This window comes from Anomaloglossus baeobatrachus, chromosome 1, assembly GCF_048569485.1.
Source record: "Anomaloglossus baeobatrachus isolate aAnoBae1 chromosome 1, aAnoBae1.hap1, whole genome shotgun sequence".
NCBI lineage: Eukaryota > Metazoa > Chordata > Amphibia > Anura > Aromobatidae > Anomaloglossus > Anomaloglossus baeobatrachus.
This window is the reverse complement of record NC_134353.1, coordinates 32,017,846-32,038,160: the sequence shown is the minus strand read 5'-3', so window position 1 is coordinate 32,038,160 and position 20,315 is coordinate 32,017,846. Positions and strand designations below refer to the sequence as shown.

General features: G+C 44.0%; 1 protein-coding gene across 1 annotated transcript in view; it reads right to left on the bottom strand.

The window, feature by feature from the left end:
- Positions 1–20,315, bottom strand: part of LOC142313192 (vomeronasal type-2 receptor 26-like) — a 121,834-nt gene that overhangs the window by 21,276 nt on the left and 80,243 nt on the right. Inside the window, exon 5 of the mRNA XM_075352406.1 lies at positions 1,760–1,883. Within this exon, the coding sequence (XP_075208521.1) occupies positions 1,760–1,883 (124 nt within the window). The remainder of the gene's footprint in view (positions 1–1,759; positions 1,884–20,315) is intronic.

The window sequence follows — 20,315 nt, the reverse complement described above, 5'->3', positions numbered from 1 at the left end:
CGAACGATTTGACACTTTTTTGCAATCGTTACTGATCGCAAAAAGGTGTCACACACAACGACATCGCTAATGAGGCCGGATGTGCGTCACCAACACCATGACGCCGACGATATCTCGTTAGCAATATTGTTGTGTGCAAATGGACCTTTAGCCCATGCCCTGTGTGCACGCTGCATTTTTGCGGCATTTGTTCCCCTTTTTCGGTGCAGTTTGTTGCCCTAAACTGCATGCATGACTTCCCCAGCAAAATCTATGAGAAATCCGAAAGATTGTGAGCACATTGTTTTTTGCCTAGGAGTTTTGGTTAAAGAATAAAGAAGCAGCATGTCAATTATTTTTTGTTTTTGACGTGCATTGTTGCATTGAAAATAATGAAAAAACGTACAGTACAGACCAAAAGTTTGGACATACCTTCTCATTCAAAGAGTTTTCTTTATTTTCATGAAAATTGTAGATTCACATTGAAGGCATCAAAACTATGAATTAACACATGTTGAATGAAATACTTAACAAAAAAGTGTGAAACAACTGAAATATTTCTTATATTCTAGGTTCTTCAAAGTAGCCACCTTTTGCTTTGATTACTGCTTTGCACACTCTTGGTATTCTCGTGATGAGCTTCAAGAAGTAATCACCAGAAATGGTCTTCCAACAGTCTTGAAGGAGTTCCCAGAGATGCTTAGCACTTGTTGGCCCTTTTGCCTTCACTCTGCGGTCCTGCTCACCCCAAACCATCTCGATTGAGTTCAGGTCTGGTGATTGTGGAGATCAGGTCATCTGGCGGAGCACTCCATCACTCTCCTTCTTAGTCAAATAGCCCTTACACAGCCTGGAGGTGTGTTTGGGGTCATTGTCCTGTTGAAAAATAAATGATGGTCCAACTAAACGCAAACCGGATGGAATAGCATGCCGCTGCAAGATGCTGTGGTAGCCATGCTGGTTTAGTATGCCTTCAATTTTGAATAAATCCCCAACAGTATCACCAGGAAAGCCCCCCCACACCATCACACCTCCTACTTCATGTTTCACGGTGAGAACAAGGCATGTAGAGTCCATCTGTTCACCTTTTCTACAAAGACTTGGTGGTTGGATCCAAAGATCTCAAATTTGGACTCATCAGACCAAAGCACAGATTTCCACTGGTCTAATGTCCATTCCTTGTGTTTTTTTAGCCCAAACAAGTCTCTTCTGCTTGTTGCCTGTCCTTAGCAGTGGTTTCCTAGCAGCTATTTTACCATGAAGGCCTGCTGCACAAAGTCTCCTCTTAATAGTTGTTCTACAGATGAGAAGGTGTGTCCAAACTTTTGGTCTGTACTGTACATTCCAAAACAACAAGATGAATCCTATATATGGTCCAAAACCCAAATCATTAAATGACCACACATTGTGTGTAAAGGTCATCCCACAAGAATATAGTATTAAAGATATCACCCAGTTTACTGTAGCAACAAGCTTATTAATAAGGCACAATCAGGAGGTGAAACCTCTAATCAACTGAGTATACATCTGCAATAACTCACCCATGTCAGGTTAGACATCCTGTGTAACGTGCCCCAATGCGCACGTTTCGTGTTTCTTCCTTGGAGGGGCAGTGGTTCCATTATACTTGGTATACGAATCGAGCCCATCCAAAAGTCCAACTGCTCTTTATGAGTACCAAGCACCCCAGCAATTGTACTAACCTTCCCAGCCATATTGTTCATATGAATTTGAATTTCACACTTTCACTAATAAGACTTATCCTCTACCATCTTCCCACCTGGTACTTGGGACATTTCTCCATTTGAGCAGGAAACACAGTCATAGCAACAAAAGTGGTGCCCATATATAGGAGCTCTTCTACTTCCTGGAGAACATTTTTCATTACATCGGGAAAATGGGCGCTAAAACATGGAATTCATACAATCAATTCATTTTAAAAAGTGCAACTTTTGTTATAAAATTCAAAGTAAATTCTGCAGAAATATATGTAATAAGAAACTACCTATGATGAACAATTTTCTGTTTCATATATTCATTAATAAATAATTGCAATATTTTTGCCAGTGTTATAAATGGTTACCAATATCAGACCAACTCTTGGTATTTCTGTAAGTCACATTCAGCATTGTGGCCTTTTCATTGTTCTCGTGGTGTTGTGTCCCATGAATGGGAACAACCTGTTGTATGTAATTCTTGCATTGCATATTTTTCCTCCTATCAAGAAATTCCTTTATTGTTACTAGGTAGATTAGACTGTATGAAGTTTGTCCCTATGTACCTCCCTTAGTTGGCTTCTGTATAGAATGCTCCTCCCTTCTCCTTCAGTTTAGTCTAGAGAAACCATTGCTGAAGAGACATGCCTAAAACCCTGTACAGATTATTCCTTTTCACCTGCATTTACTTTGTACTTAATACAAGATTCTAGAAGAAAACTACAGCGTTTCTCCTTGTCTTCCTACAAGTCATCGTTGTGCTGAGTTAACACTATCTGTGGAAGCCGTAGAGTGAGTAAAACCATACAGTTATCTAAGGGACTGATAATTAGAGCGGTTGGATTCATTGCTATGAGGAAGAGACAGAATAGTGAAAAGGATTAGCTGTGACTGGGATTAGTATTCATATATCAGTAAAGAACCTGTTTCCAGGAGTGCTATACTGCATACAATCCAGAGAAAGGATTACCCCAAGGGGTTGATAACAAGCCACAGCATAAAACTTTATAGCAGCTTCTTACAAAGTGCCCTGTAAAGTATTAACCTGTTATCAGAACTGTGTGCAGCTATAAACCAAGAATCCCCCATAAGCTAATTGTAAATTGCAGCCAGAGACTCAGTAAATACATCCTGCAAAACAGACTGCTGGCTGCAGAGATTGCAACATTGTATTGATCTCCATGACAACCAGTGCAGAGCAGCATTCACCCTTCCTGATGGAGCCAAAGAGAACCCTCTCACTACCTGCTTTAAAGCAACAAGAGGAAGACATGGACTCACACTTACATTGCAGTGAAAGATCTAAGCGGTTGACCAAACCAACATGGAAGGTTAAAGAGAACCTAGAAACAGCCAGAAGTGAACTATTTACCCACACAACATTATTGTGGCAAAGAGTGCAAAAACAAGTGACTGTTTTATCTGCGACCGGTGCTCATGAGCTACCATCAGAGGGAGCCCTGGAACAACTCTACTCAGCATACCAGTCCTACAAAGAGATTTGTAAAAAATATTCCTCTACCCTGCTGAGAGCAAATACGTCTGAGTCTGAAAAAGAACTACAGGACTTCCAACAGCATAATGCTGAACGAGACCGCACCGTGCGCGACATTGTGAGCGAGACTGAAGCAAAAATTGCGCAAATGTCAGGAGCGGCATCTTACAAATCCAGGTCCATTAAGAGCTCAAGGCACTCACTCAAATCAGGCTCATCAAGGTACTCAACCCTCAGCGAGCAGCTCATAAAGGCGCGCGCTGAAGCAGAAACAACAAAAGTACACGCCATCTTCGCCCAGAGAGAAGCAGAGATGAAAGCAGAATCTGCACGCAAGGAAGCGGAGATGAAAGCAGAATCTGCACGCAAAGAAGCGGAGATGAAAGCAGAATCTGCACGCAAGGAAGCAGAAATTGAAGCTCTTCAGAAGGAATGTGAACATGTGGCGGCCATGGCAAGGCTAAAAGTCTTTGAGCAAGCTCTGGGTGGGAGCCAAGAAGGCAGCGCCAGTTTGCGTGATCTCGACACAGAAGACTCACTTAAGCGTACAAGAGATTACGTGCTGAGCCAAGCCGACGAACTGCCAACTACCATCAACATTCCCGTCAGTGCTAACACTTCTCCAGAGCCTCAAGACACTGATCCACCTACAGCTTCCAGCCTTCCAGGTCAGTCCAATGCACCTCAGACTTTCAAGCCTGAACCAGCTTCATATTCCAATGCACAGCCACACCCTGCGCATCAGCAACCTCCGTATGCCCATGTCTACATGCAACCTAACATGCCGGCAAGGCGCTACACTCCCAACAACCGTGTAGTTCCAGACCCGCATACAACAGAGACTGTACACACCAAACCGGCGGTCACTGGTCTAAACGCCTACGCCACTCCGTACTTTCCCATGTTCCCGAACCACGAAGCTACGAACAACGCAACCAGCATCACGCAGTCAGCAAATGTGCCCCAACAATCGGAAAGATCAGACATGTCCAACTTTGCGAGGTACATGATCCGCCGAGAACTCACCAACACCGGTCTCACAAAGTATGACGACCAGCCTGAAAACTACAGAGGGTGGAAGTGTGCCTTCAAAACCGCAACGCGTGACCTTGGCATTACGGCTGCTGAAGAGCTGGACTTGCTAATCAGGTGGCTAGGGCCACGGTCTACTGAGAGAATCAAGAGACTCAGATCCGTCTACATCAGCGACCCAACAACTGGTCTCGCAACCGCATGGGACAGGCTAGAGAAAGGCTTCGGCAGTCCTGAAGCAATTGAAGATGCATTGCTGAAAATACTATACGACCTTCCCAAAATATCTAGCAAGGATGCTTCAAAGTACCAGGAACTCAGCGACCTGCTGTCCGAGCTCCAGCTGGCCAAAACAGACACACACCTACCTGGCCTCAGCTACCTGGACACCGCTCGTTGGGTGAAACCCATAGTCGCCAAGTTACCTTACAACGTGCAGGAAAGGTGGACTACGGTAGGAACAAACTATAAAAAAGAGCACCAAGTCTCCTTCCCTCCATTCTCCTACTTCTGCGAGTTCATCAACGGCATCGCGGAACGTAAGGCAGACCCCAGCTTCACCTGTGGAGAACCAACCGGCTCCACTTCACCAGCTCCCGGATATGAGAGCCCTCATCAAAATGACAGAAAATGTAGGGGCCCAGTATCAGTCAAGAAGACCGACTTTCTACCACCTACACCATCAGCACCAGACAATGGCACTGAAGGCGGGAAGGCGGAAAATCCGAACCGCCAATGTCCTATTCACAAACTGCCACACCCCCTGAAGAAGTGCATTGGCTTCAGGAAGAAACCCCTTCAAGAACGAAAGGAACTCTTGAAAAGGTTTGGGGTATGTTTCAGGTGTTGTGCCTCTACAGAACACCTTGCCAAGGACTGTAATGTTACAATTAAGTGTATGGAGTGTGACAGCACAGATCACGTACAAGAGCTGCACCCATCTCAGCCTGATCCTGCACCTACACCTTCTCCTACCACAAGTCATGGCGGGGAGAGTACAGGCCAAGCTGCGAACCACCTCACAGTATCCTCCTCGTGCACCGCAGTCTGCGGAGAAGATCTCTGGGACAAGTCTTGTGCGAAAATATGCTTAGTAAGGGTATATCCCAAAGGTCACCCAGAAAGGGCCGTGAAGGTGTACAGCATCCTGGATGACCAGAGCAACAGGTCACTCGCCAGGTCTGAACTCTTCGACTTGTTCGGCTTAAAAGGAAATGCCTACCCTTACACACTAGGTACTTGCAGCGGCATCTCAGAAGCTTGCAGAAGAAGATCCAGTGGTCTCGTGGTAACATCTCTGGAAAATACCGTAGAGATACCTCTACCGACACTCGTCGAGTGCAACCAGATACCGGTTAACCGGGAAGAGATTCCAACACCAGAGGCAGCTCTTCACCACCCTCACCTGGGAACTATCGCCAGCAAGATCCCACCTCTTGATCATAGTGCAAAAATCCTGATTCTGATTGGAAGGGACATCCTCCGGCTACACAAAGTGCGCCAACAAATCAACGGACCACACGACGCGCCATTTGCTCAGCGCTACGACTTAGGCTGGGTGATCATAGGAAACGTCTGCGTAGGCAAAGTGAAGAGTTCCGACGCGATCTCCTCCTACAAGACGCACATCCTCCCAAATGGTCGCGGCACTCACTTTCAACCATGTCCGCATCACTACGGGGTGAAAGAGAAGCTGAGAGACACCAGGTGGCGACAGCAGCCTCCCGACTGCGCGAACGCATATCATCTCTGGGATGACGACTTCGGGTCAACAGCGTTCGAGTCTACAAATGAAGACAACAAATTGGCTTCGATGAGAGAAGACAAAGAATTCATAAAGATTATGGATAAAGAGTTCTCTCCAAATGACTCTAACAGTTGGGTAGCCCCATTACCCTTTCGGTCTCCAAGGCCAAGGTTGCCAAACAACTCCCAGCAAGCAACCGCAAGGTCCTCCTCTCTAAAACACACTTTGGAAAGACAACCAGAGATGGAGAAATGCTTTGTTGAGATTACGCAAAATATCCTCGACAGAGATCATGCTGAACAGTGGCACCACATTCCCACCAAACAAAATCCAGCTGACCGAGGAATGAGACTCATTGCTGCGTCCAAACTCGGCGACAACATGTGGCTGACACCTCCAAGTATCTTATACGAGGAGACCTGCGATAACTACGCCGACAACATGTACGAGCTGGTGGAACCAGAATCCGACAAGGAAATTAGACCAATCGTCTCCGCTCGCTACACTTCAGTGACATCAAAACAGAAGTTAAGATCTCATCGCTTCGAGTGCTTCTCAAGTTGGTCATCTGAGGTACGAGCCGTAGCTCGTCTTATTCACATCGCTCACTGTTTCACCGACTACAAGTCTTCAACGTGCCACGGCTGGCACATGTGTGTGATTCGTCCAGTCACCGAACTCGTGCTACCTTTACCAAAGGAGGACGTTACATGAACTAACTTTGTCGTTAGAAACTGCCACGGCGGGGAGCGTACCTTTCCTTACCCCTGCTGTACGGAGACACAAGTGTCCGTGCCCAATTGAACCTTGAACTTTTCCTTTGGATTAAAACTTTACCGTTGGATTATTGGGTTGGAGGAAGAGTTGTTATGTTTGCGGCTTCCCCAATCTGAAGATGGGTTTGTTGAACTTGGATTCATTTTTTACAATTTTCTACTTTTTCATTTTTTACGCAAGGACAATGCGTCATCAACAAAGCATGGACTTGAATTCAGTGCATTACGTTGCATTTGTTGTGTTGTCTCTTATCTCGTTACAGGTTTCGTGACATCGAGGGACAGGATCTACTCCTTACATCGTAGAAGGACTTGTGAAATCATATGATTTCAGACGGGGAGTGTTGTGTCCCATGAATGGGAACAACCTGTTGTATGTAATTCTTGCATTGCATATTTTTCCTCCTATCAAGAAATTCCTTTATTGTTACTAGGTAGATTAGACTGTATGAAGTTTGTCCCTATGTACCTCCCTTAGTTGGCTTCTGTATAGAATGCTCCTCCCTTCTCCTTCAGTTTAGTCTAGAGAAACCATTGCTGAAGAGACATGCCTAAAACCCTGTACAGATTATTCCTTTTCACCTGCATTTACTTTGTACTTAATACAAGATTCTAGAAGAAAACTACAGCGTTTCTCCTTGTCTTCCTACAAGTCATCGTTGTGCTGAGTTAACACTATCTGTGGAAGCCGTAGAGTGAGTAAAACCATACAGTTATCTAAGGGACTGATAATTAGAGCGGTTGGATTCATTGCTATGAGGAAGAGACAGAATACGTGGCACTTTACATCAGATGATCATACATAAATAAAAGTTGAGTAGTGTAATGCAGCTTTGCTCCAGTCAATGGAATATCTGGATCATCTCAGTTATCAAGAGTCAGTTTCTGCATCCAAATGATGTCCTAATACTAGGCCATATATTATATACAGTTAGGTCCAGAAATATTTGGACAGTGACACAAGTTTTGTTATTTTAGCTGTTTACAAAAACATGTTCAGAAATACAATTATATATATAATATGGGCTGAAAGTGCACACTCCCAGCTGCAATATGAGAGTTTTCACATCCAAATCGGAGAAAGGGTTTAGGAATCATAGCTCTGTAATGCATAGCCTCCTCTTTTTCAAGGGACCAAAAGTAATTGGACAAGGGACTCTAAGAGCTGCAATTAACTCTGAAGGCGTCTCTCTCATTAACCTGTAATCAATGAAGTAGTTAAAAGGTCTGGGGTTGATTACAGGTGTGTGGTTTTGCATTTGGAAGCTGTTGCTGTGACCAGACAACATGCGGTCTAAGGAACTCTCAATTGAGGTGAAGCAGAACATCCTGAGGCTGAAAAAAAGAAAAAATCCATCAGAGAGATAGCAGACATGCTTGGAGTAGCAAAATCAACAGTCGGGTACATTCTGAGAAAAAAGGAATTTACTGGTGAGCTTGGGAACTCAAAAAGGCCTGGGCATCCACGGATGACAACAGTGGTGGATGATCGCCGCATACTTTCTTTGGTGAAGAAGAACCCGTTCACAACATCAACTGAAGTCCAGAACACTCTCAGTGAAGTAGGTGTATCTGTCTCTAAGTCAACAGTAAAGAGAAGACTCCATGAAAGTAAATACAAAGGGTTCACATCTAGATGCAAACCATTCATCGATTCCAAAAATAGACAGGCCAGAGTTAAATTTGCTGAAAAACACCTCATGAAGCCAGCTCAGTTCTGGAAAAGTATTCTATGGACAGATGAGACAAAGATCAACCTGTTCCAGAATGATGGGAAGAAAAAAGTTTGGAGAAGAAAGGGAACGGCACATGATCCAAGGCACACCACATCCTCTGTAAAACATGGTGGAGGCAACGTGATGGCATGGGCATGCATGGCTTTCAATGGCACTGGGTCACTTGTGTTTATTGATGACATAACAGCAGGCAAGAGTAGCTGGATGAATTCTGAAGTGTACCGGGATATACTTTCAGCCCAGATTCAGCCAAATGCCGCAAAGTTGATCGGACGGCGCTTCATAGTACAGATGGACAATGACCCCAAGCATACAGCCAAAGCTACCCAGGAGTTCTTGAGTGCAAAAAAGTGGAACATTCTGCAATGGCCAAGTCAATCACCAGATCTTAACCCAATTGAGCATGCATTTCACTTGCTCAAATCCAGACTTAAGACAGAAAGACCCACAAACAAGCAAGACCTGAAGGCTGCGGCTGTAAAGGCCTGGCAAAGCATTAAGAAGGAGGAAACCCAGCGTTTGGTGATGTCCATGGGTTCCAGACTTAAGGCAGTGAATGCCTCCAAAGGATTTGCAACAAAATATTGAAAATAAAAATATTTTGTTTGGGTTTGGTTTATTTGTCCAATTACTTTTGACCTCCTCAAATGTGGAGTGTTTGTAAAGAAATGTGTACAATTCCTACAATTTCTATCAGATATTTTTGTTCAAACCTTCAAATTAAACGTTACAATCTGCACTTGAATTCTGTTGTAGAGGTTTCATTTCAAATCCAATGTGGTGGCATGCAGAGCCCAACTCGCGAAAATTGTGTCACTGTCCAAATATTTCTGGACCTAACTGTAGGAATTGAAAACCATTTTAATATATGGTAATGCAATCAGGTAATGTTTACTGGCAACAACTTCATATTCTGCATTCAATGTACATCATTATTTTGCATGGTCCTTTACCGGGTTTTTCAGCTTAGAGAAACAGTCCTTCAAAATAAAAAACACTTATCCATTTCCTATATCAGATCAGTTAAGGATCATGAATCTGATTGAAAAGCTTCTGACTGTGAATGATCACAACTAGTGATGGGCAAACCCCCCCGATGGTTTGGATAGGGGAGCTTCGCCCGATCATTTTGTAAAGATCAGGACCTTGATAATACGATCTTGCGTCCTAAAGCAAGGCAAAAATGTTCTGAACCTGAGCAACACCTGCATGATGAAGCATCTGAATTCCAAGCATGAGCTGCTATGGAGTAAACACCTTAAAAACCAGGAATTATCTGAGGCTCTTCCTGCCATCCCACAAAGAGATGAAGTGAGAGCACCACCACTACCAGCGGTGTCACTGTACATCTCCACACCATTCCATGGACATATTCAGCTCTCCATCCCTCAAACCCTGGAGAGAGAGAGGAAATTAACTCCTACCCACCTATGAGTATTGGTCCTTAAAGACAGGATTTCAAAATTCCTAGCCTTCAAAATGCTCCCATTCTGGCTGGTGGAGTTGGACAGTTTAAAAAACAAAAAACAAAAGATGTTTCCAGCTGCCACAACAAGAGGTGCCTTCCCTCCACTGCACACACATATTGCAGACCACATCAGCTGTGCACTGCTCAATGCCATCAGTGACAAGGTCCACATAACCACTGACACGTGGACCAGTAGGCACAGGCAGGGATGTTATATGTCCTAAGTGCCCACTTTGTAAACATAGTGGTGGCTGACCCTGAGGCGGAAGGCATTCTAGCACATGTTCTACCACCAACTAGAATTACTGGATGTTTCTCTGTCCATGTTGCCGCTTCCGCCTACTCCATTTTCTTTAACACCTTCTCATCCGGTCAGAGTAAAGCTAGCGAGATCGCAAGTGATTGTACGTGCCCCCGTCGGTTGTGCGACACAGACAAATCGCTGCCTGTGCCGCACAACCTCGCTTAACCCCGTCACACAGATTTACCTGCCCTGCGACATCGCTCTGGCTGGCGAACCACCTCCTTTCTAAGGGGGCGGTTCGTGCAGCATCACAGCGACGTCACACGGTAGCCATCCAATAGAAGCGGAGGGGCGGAGATGAGCAGGACATAACATCCCGCCCACCTCCTTCTTTCCTCATTGCCGGCGGAGGCAGGTAAGGAGATGTTCGTCGCTCCTGCGGTGTCACACGTAGCGATGTGTGCTGCCGCAGGAACGACGAAGAACATCGCTAATAAGCAGAAAACAATTTTTTGTTTCAGGACGACCTCTCCGCGGCAAACGATTTTGACCTCTTTTGCGATCGTTTAAGGTCGCTCATAAGTGTCACACACTGCAATATCGTTAATGACGCTGGATGTGTGTCACAAACACCGTGACCCCGACGATAATTCATTAACGATATCGTAGTGTGTAAAGCCCACTTTAGTCCTGCACCACCAACTTTTCACCCTGCTGCTGATCACCTGTCTGCGCTGCAGCATCAGTTTGGCCTTCCAGCTCACCGTCTCAAATGCGATGTACCAACAAGGCGGAACTACACCTTTCATATGCTGGAAAGACTGTGTGAGCAGCTGCAGGCAATAGTGGAGTTTAAAATGCAGCAGAGAGAGGTGAGTCACTATGCATAACACCACTTTACCACAAACAAGGGGGCCTCCATGCCGGACCTATGTGCCATGCTGCACTGCTCGAGTACTCAAAAACAGGGCCAGTTCTAATAGCACCATAACAGCATTACCATCCCTCTTGTATGCCTGCTTGATGTGATAGTAGAAGCATTGGGAATACTATCTCCCCCAGTGTATCCTATAGTGGACAGGAAAATAATACCACCTAGCTTAGTCATAAAGGGACGTTCAAATGTGGATTACAAAAATGTAACGTTTAAATTCATTAAGAGAGGAGACCATATATTGGACAATAATGGTAAAATGTATAAAATTAAGCCCCCTATGAATTATTACATGACACATTTAGTATATCTGGCTAGCTGTGATATTTGTTGTAAACAGTACATTGGCTGTACTATCAGTACCTTAAAAAAGCGGATTAGTGAACATGTCTCTTCTGCGTCTTCAGATTCTTTGATGGGATGTACTACCTCTGGACTTGCCAAACATTTTAGGGACGTACACCAAGGTGATATGAGTTCCCTAAAGGTACAAGGAGTCGAGCGAGTTAACAAACTGTACAGAGGAGGGGATTGGCAGAGCCTCCTGTTTGCTAGAGAAGCTTTTTGGATTTTAAAACTAAAAGCACGTTATCGAATGGACTCAATTTTCGATCTGATTTGTCATATATTTACTAAAATTTATTATTATTATTATTATTATTATTATTGTTGGATGCTTTCCGCATGCTTTTTTTTCTACATGCTTTAATATATATTTTTTCTGCATAATTTTTTTCTATATTTTTTTACTTTTTTCTACTTATTTTTTTCTATATATTTCCTTTATATGTTTTTTCTACAGGTGTTTTTTTCTGTATTTTGTTTCCACATGTGTGTTTTTTTTTATTTTTTCAACATATCTGAGGTATAATTTATGGTGTTTTTATAAAAAAAAAAACTGTCTATGTATGGATATACTTGTGATGTTACTATTTTATATGTGGATCCGGTTGCCTGTGGAACTTATTTAAGCCACTAAATGCTTCATTTCTTTGTATTTACCTATGATTAAGGAGTTCTTCTCTGAAACATGTAAGGCGCTATAAGGCATATGGAGAGATTGTTTTGGTCCATATAAGAAAACATTTTTTACTTGGAATTAATACATTTGAAGGTTTTTTTAAAACACATGGTGCATCATATGTTTCCCTCCCCTCTTCCTTTCCAATGATATTAATAAATAGAGAGGCATCTTTGAGACCCCCCCATTACTAATCCTGTAAGTGAAAAAAAAAACCACAAAGAGAAAAAGTCCTTTATTTGAATTAAAATACACACATCCTTTTTCACCCCTTTAATAACGATTGCAGATCTGATGTAATCCATACGAAGTCCCACAATGATCCCGACCTTGCTGCATACTGAAGTCGCAGGATACATGCACAGCAGAAAATCTGACCGACTGTTGCGGCTTCAGGCAGACACTGACTGAGCCGCAAATATAAGCGGTGATGTCACTAAGTTTACATGTGGCCACAGCTGAAGGTTCCCACAGTCCCCCACGGGTTGCTGGAATTTACACACCAAATTCCTACACCAAATCTGCATCTTCTGGAAAAAATTAATCTAAACTCGATGCAGTATTGATGCAATATTGATGTGTTCTTTTTCCAGGAGATACAGATTTGGTGGAGGAATTTAGTGTATGAATTTCAGCATTAAATCTGCATCCTGTGGCAGAAAATTCCATAAAAAATGTAGTTTTAATGCCGTTTCGGTACAGTTTTCTGCCAGTAGTTGCAAATTTGCTGCAGTAATTTGAGGCAGATATTTCTGCACCAAATATGCATCTCCTGCAGAAAACTGCATTGAAATAGTGTCAAATTCACATTTGTGTGCAATTTTCTACCAGAAGATGCAGATTTGGTGCTGAAATTTATATACCAATTCAGGTATTTGATGGCAAAAAAAGTATCTAACCATGATGAGGTATTGATGCGATCTTGATGCAGTTTTATGCAAGGAGATGTAGATTTGGTGCAGGACTTTGATTTAGAAATTTCAGCACCAAATCTGCATCTCCTGGCAGAAAATCGCACAAAAAATGCACTTTTGACACGTTTTCCGTCAGTAGATGCAAATTTGGTGCACAAATCTGGGGCAGACATTTCTGCACTAAATCTGCATCTAATGGGAGAAAACCCACACTGAAACAGCGTCAAAAATGCGTTTTTTTCTACAATTGATTGGCTGGAGATGTAGGTTTGGTGCTGAACTTTACACACTAATTCCTCGTAAAATATGCATCTCATGGAAAAACTTGCAGCAATATCATATCAATGTTGCACCAAAATTAGATGTGTTTTGTTGCCAGAAGATGGAGATTTGATGCAAGAAATTGGAGCATGAATTACAGCACGAAATCTGCATTTCTTGGATAAAAACACCTTGGTTTTCTTCCAGGAGATGCAGGTCTCACTGAACTCAACAACTTCAAATGTGGTGAGGTCACTGAGTTCATTGAGTTCACCTGAGGGGACTTTACCTGGGGTCACAGGTGGGGAAAATGGGAACCTCCAGCTGTGGCCTCAGGTAAACTCTGTGATGACACCATTCCCTACTGCGGCTCAGTCAGTGGCAATTATGGGCAGCTGCAAGCTGATATTTTTAGGCTGGGGGGGGCAATAACCATGCCTTCTTCCATACTGATTATACTAGCCCCTACCTGCCTGCTTTAGCGTGGCTAGATATCAAAACTCTGGGGACCCTACATCTTTTTTCCTCTATTATGATAACCACAGTAAAGCTCACAGCTGGGGGCTGACACTGCAGCTGTTGTTTTACCTACGCTGGTTATCAATATATGTCAGGAGCCTACATCTTTTTTTTAATTACTATTTTTTTTACACTACTATAGACAAAAAGAAAATAGAACAGCATCACTGAAGGAAGCAATGGCGTCATCACAATCACCCAAGCTATATATTGTAGATCCACAGAAAAGCACAGTCAGCACTCCAGATTTTGAGGAGAAAAGGTGGACTTAATTGAGCCTAGTGCAATGTTTCACTTCATTAGAACCTTTAGCAAGCCTAAAATACAGAAAACTAACTGAAGCCAATCACAGACATGTACACAAGGTGGAGGAGGTGTGTATAGCAGTCTGCAATTGATCACAGACACTGGCACAGAAGCTGGAAGGGTGGAGCAGTGAATATTGATGAACCCTAATTAGCAGGTCCAGAATATGGTCTGACTACAGTGTGGAAATACTGTAAAATATGCTATGGAGGGAAGGAAGATTCCAGCATCCACATCCAAAGGTTATATAAAAAGTATTTCTTTATTGAAAAAACATTAAAATGAAGATGGAGAATCACATCCTGAGAAATAAAATCCCTAGGAGGACAAGGGTATTGTTACGGGGGGCTGTGTAATTATAAAAACAAAAGGGATATCAGATAGTCAGGGTCCACCGTGCAAATTCTCTGCTGCAGACTATGGCAGAGGATAAGGGGTATCTTGTACTACGGAAGCAGTACTGACACTGATACGTCTCAGTGACACTAGAGCCAATCACGGTGTGTACTGTTAAAGTCACAGCGACTACCGAATTTAGCATTAACGTAAAAGAGATAGGTTAATGAGTGAGGAAGAGAATATAAGTGTGCCGCTGTAAATAGTAGCAGCACAAGTGCAGAGTGTGTTAAACTCACAGAGGAATATAATTAGTAAATAAGGCAATTCCTCCCTTACTTGGAGGGTGTGTGTTATGGTCTCTGTTAATGGTCACAGAGACACAGGCAGTGAGTGTGAAATGGCACCTACCTAGGTCCGTTCCTCTAGCGGTGCCAGAAGACGGGCAGCAGCATAAGCCGCACAAAGCTCCTACCTGCGTTCGCTCCACTAGTGTGCGAGGACACGAACCACTAGATATGGCACCTGCCTAGGTCCGCTCTTCTAGTGGTGCAAAAGAGATGGACAGCAGCACAAGCCGCACAAAGCTCCTATCTCTGTTCGCTCTACTAGTGTGCAAGGACACGAACAACTACCAGACGCAGTATAAGGAACGTTACCCTAGCGGCAACGTCCACCTACGAGTAGAATCGCAAGACCCAGCCATACCATGTGCCTCAGGCACCTGCCTATGTCCGCTCCAATAAGGTGCAAGGATACGGACCGCAGCCGAAGCTGTAAGGTACAAGAACGCTACCCTGCCGATAGCGTTCACCTAGCATAGACAGAGAGATGCCTGGAGGGACGTGCACAGAGCGTCTACTCTCATGCATGAACCAAGAGGACTGAGCGCCGAGCAGCATGCGTCAGGGTCTTATATAGACTCTGTGCCTCATCCAAGATGGAGGACACCAGAGCCAATCTGCAGCCAGAACGACAGCAATGACGTCACGCTGGCCTATCACCGAGCAAAGCGTCACAAGCACATGACCAGCGACCAATCGGCTAGGAAGGTGTCAGAGACATGTGACCTCGTGTCACAAGCACATGACCAGCGGCCAATCAGCTTAAAAGGTGTCAGAGACATGTGACCTCGTGCCAGCGATGATGTCACCCGCACATGTGCAATGGCTCCAAGACAGGACTTAGGGCGGCTTTGCACGTTGCAACATCGCACGTGCGATGTCGGTGGGGTCAAATTGAAAGTGACGCACATCCGGCGTCACTTTCTACATCGTAGTGTGTAAAGCCTAGATGATACGATTAACGAGCGCAAAAGCGTCGTTATCGTAACATCGCTGTGTGTGAAGCCGCAGGAGCAAGGAACATCACCTTACCTGCCTCCCGGCTGCAATGAGAAGGAAGGAGGTGGGCGGGATGTTTACATCCTGCTCATCTCCGCCCCTCTGCTCCTATTGGCCGCCTGCCGTGTGACGTCGCTATGACGCCGCACAACCCACCCCCTTAGGAAGGAGGCGGGTCGCCGGCCAGAGTGACGTCGCAGGGCAGGTGTGTGCATGTGAAGCTGGCGTAGCGATAATGTTCGCTACGCCAGCTATCACTCCTTTGAATCCACAGCCTGGCCGGCTTTTCTTCCCGTGCACCTGTACAGTGCGTATTAGCTTTAGGCATCATTTCAAAAACATGGTGGAAAAGAACGTGTCCACATCTCTATCCATACTAAGTGATGGTTCGTCCCCATTTTACTTCTGAGCCTCAAAATTGGACATAGCCTGAGCTTGCTCTCTACACTTTGGAGCTTCTGGTCTTCCCTATATAAAAGTATACTGTAAGAATGTGTATTTAGCATGGTAGGGGGTGTGATCACAGATAGGCACATCCACTGGTAATCACTTCACATGAGAAAGCTCTCATTCAATTCAGTGAATGAGGTATGGGTCACATAGGATTTGTCCACATCCTTGGCTCACTAGACAACTAAACCAGCAACAACCAGCAATTGGTATATTCTATTTTCTATTGACAATGTTTTGAGGCCTCCTAAAATAAAACAAAAAAGCAAAGAAAAATTAAGAAATAAAGAAAAACAAAACAAAACTAAAATTAAACATTTATTGGCTGCCTCCTATTTCTATCCCACATACACTGCCACGCCCACCTCAACCTCCTCCTCCTTCACTTGGACCTCCTCTTCCAGGTTCAAGACTTTTTTTATTCTATCTTAATTTAAGTAATTTTCCTTAATAAAACCCCCAGTTAAACAGAAAGAAAAAAATAGATAAAATTGCTGTCTAAGGGGTACTTTGCACACTACGATATCGCAGGTGCGATGTCGGTGGGGTCAAATCGAAAGTGACACACATCAGGCATAGCTGTCGATATCGTAGTGTGTAAATCCTTTATGATACGATTAACGAGCGCAAAAGCGTCGTAATCGTATCATCGGTGTAGGGTCAGACATTTCTATAATGTAGCTGCAGCGACAGGTACAATGTTGTTCCTCGTTCCGGCGGCAGCACACTTCACTGTGTGAGAAGCCGCAGGAGCGAGGAACATCAGCTTACCTGCGTCACCGCGGCTCACGCCGGCTATGCGGAAGGAAGGAGGTGGGCGGGATGTTTACGTCCCACTCATCTCCGCCCCTCCGATTCTATTGGCCGCCTGCCGTGTGACGTCGCTGTGAAGCCGCACGACTCGCCCCCTTAGTAAGGAGGCGGTTCGCCGGCCACAGCGACGTCGCAGGGCAGGTAAGTGCATGTGAAGCTGCCGTAGCGATAATGTTCGCTACGGCAGCAATCACAAGATATCGCTGCTGCGACGGGGGCAGGGACTATCGCACTCGGCTTCGCAAGCATCAGCTTGCGATGTCGTAGTGTGCAAAGTACCCCTAACTCCTTCTCCTCTTACACCTTCACCTCCACTTAACACTAGAAGTCCCAGAGAGGAGTCATTTAACATTTCTACCTTTGGAACCCAGAGACGAGTCGAATGATCTGAAGGATTTTAGCTAACATCCTATAATCACCGTCTTTTGTTCCGTAATTAAGGCCATTACTGTCGTACCACAGGAGGTTGTTGTTTTCCATTGAGTTTAGCCATTTAGTTTCTAGTTAGTTCTATTCAGTTTGGACTTAGGGTCATTTGACCCTCTTTCGGGACTTCAGGAGGGAGCTCGAAATTTCTGGGACTTCTAGTGTTAAACCTCTGCCTGCTTGAATTTTTATTTATTTATTTTTTCCTACCAAATATTAAAGGGTTTCTGGGTGTTCTTTGGGTCAGCGGTGAAAACAGGCTCTATTAAGCCCTTTCTAAAAATAAATGTTGCTCTGTGGGTAAAGTCTGCCAATGTTTTATATCTAGGTGAATTTTGAAAACAGGCTCTGTAAGGGCCTTTTTGAAAATTCTTGCTCTGTGGGTGAACTCTTCTAAGACTCACCCAGGACCGCTAACTCGATCAAAAATCCAATAATGAGCTTTTTAACTGCAACTGCTATAGTGTAAGGTACTGGAGCGGAAATTTTAATTCTGTGAAAACATTCAGTGTAATAATCTGATGGGCACTCTCTCTGTATACGAGGCATGTAAAATTCTGAACTTTTTTTGGATTCATAGAATGTGGAGAGCATCAAATAAGGGATGCTGCTGCTGGTAGTGGTGGTAGAGCTGCTGCAGGGAGAAGATGTGAGTGATATGTGAATGCTTTGCACCAAATTGAAGCAGCTTCCACTGTTGCACCAAGGCGAAAAGATGTTCATCAGCACATCATAACATCCGACAGTACCATCTGATACACTCCATATTAGCATAAGGCAGCATTTCAACAACATGGTGGAAGAGTGTGTCCAGATGTCTCCACGTGCTGAGTGATGAGATGAGTTATCTACATTTAGTTCAAGTTTCTTTGACTCTGCTCCCACCAGCTCCCCTGTTAATCATTGCCCCAGTACCAACAACAGACAAAATAGAAATAGTCTTTTTCCACTATTCCTTGCTGTATTATTCAGCTCTGGCTGCCTATTTTGAACAAACATTTTTTTCAAACTAAACTAAACACTCCAGGCCACTGGGGCATTCAGTCAATAGCATCGGCAAAGCAGCCAAAGTCATAGGGGCTGGGACTGGTGGTAGCAAGGCCAGCTGGCGTATATCCAGCTTGATGCCAAATCCAACTACAAGGTTTATAACTGCAAAAGCTGTAGTGTACGATACTGCAGCTGAAATTTAGGCTCTGTATTGGAATGTTACGTCAGCACCGGAGTCCGCTCCTGCGACTTCTACTCCGATCACTGGGGGCAATGCCGTGTTCCTGCCGTGGATAGTGCTGGTGATGAGAGAGGAGTCGATGCCAGCCGCTTTGTGGCTGAACTCTGTCAATCTTGCTTGTGTGGGTCAACTGGAAAAAAACAAGCTCTGTAGGGGCCTTTTTTTAAAACTTCTTGCTCTGTTAGGAACTCTAATACTGTTGACTAACAGTGTGGGTGATCTGGTAAAACAGGCTAAGTAGGGGCTTTTTTGAGAATTGTTGCTTTGTGCGGGAACTATAATTTTTTTGGCTGTGTGGGTCAACTGGGAAAATAAGCTCTTTTTGGGCCTTTTCTTAAAGTTATTGTTCTGTAGGGGAATTCTGCCAATCCTGCCTCTGGAAAGACTATGTAGGGGCCTTTTGTTAAACTTGTTGCTCTATGGAGAAACGCTGCCAAAATAGGCTAAGAGGATGAACTGGGAATGCACTCTCTGAAGAAGCCTTTTTGAGAATTGTTGCTCTGTGGGAAAACTCTACCAATATAAGCTGTGTGAGAAAACTGGTAAAACAGGCTCTGTAGGGGCCTTTTTATATTGTTGCTCTGTGGGGGAACTCTGAAATAAGTCTCCTTGGGGCTTAAGATTTTAGTTTTGTTCATTCATTTCCTATATATTAATGATTGAAATTGTGACAGAATCCATTTAAGTCAGTCCCCTATACACATTTGTTTGCAGGACAATAGTTTTGTTCTTACACCAATTTTTCTTCCTTCTGCAGCCTCGCTTTTATTACGACCATTTCACAGCCATTTTAAAGCACACAATGTCGGGTCTCCATTGATGTCTATGAGATTTGGCAATCCGGTTATGTTTGGGTCCCGAACTGAGCAGTCCTGCCGAACATCCATAGCTACGCTAATTACTAGTCCCATCTGAATAAACTATGTTCTTCCAGTCTTTTACAGACTTGTATAAATGACATTGAGAAAACATTAAACTTGCTTTAGCATGTTTTATGTTCAGCAATGGAGTCTTGTGTGGTGAGCGCTAATTATGGGTGAGCATGCTTGGCACTGCTCAGTACAAAATAGAACGTATTTGTGCTCGAGCTGCTCGGTTCTTGATCGAGTATCCTGGAACTCGGGCCCTTTGCTCGATTCCATGATCCGCGTGTTTTTCTCCTGATTTTCAGCCACTAAATATGCTTGAATTGCCTGTTAATCACAGCAATGCCGTAGCCATGTTGGCTAGTAGCATTACTGTGATTGGCCAGACACATTGCCACTACAGGTCTGTATAAGACCTGGTGATGCCATGCTTGGCGCACTATACCCGGAAATAGCGTGTGGAGAATTTCTGCTGGAGAAGGAACAGTGTGTTATGATGTTGCAATAAATGATGTTTTAACAAAAAAACAACAGTTCTTTTAGAGCTTATTCAATTAGATATAATTCTAAAGTAATACCACTCTTAGCTGCAATGTTTAGGGTGAGTTTAAGGAGTAGATATAATATATTAGAAGTATTTAAGAAGGGTTCATTGCATTATAGTCTTTGATGCTGCCACGTACATACAACAGTCCTTTTCAGG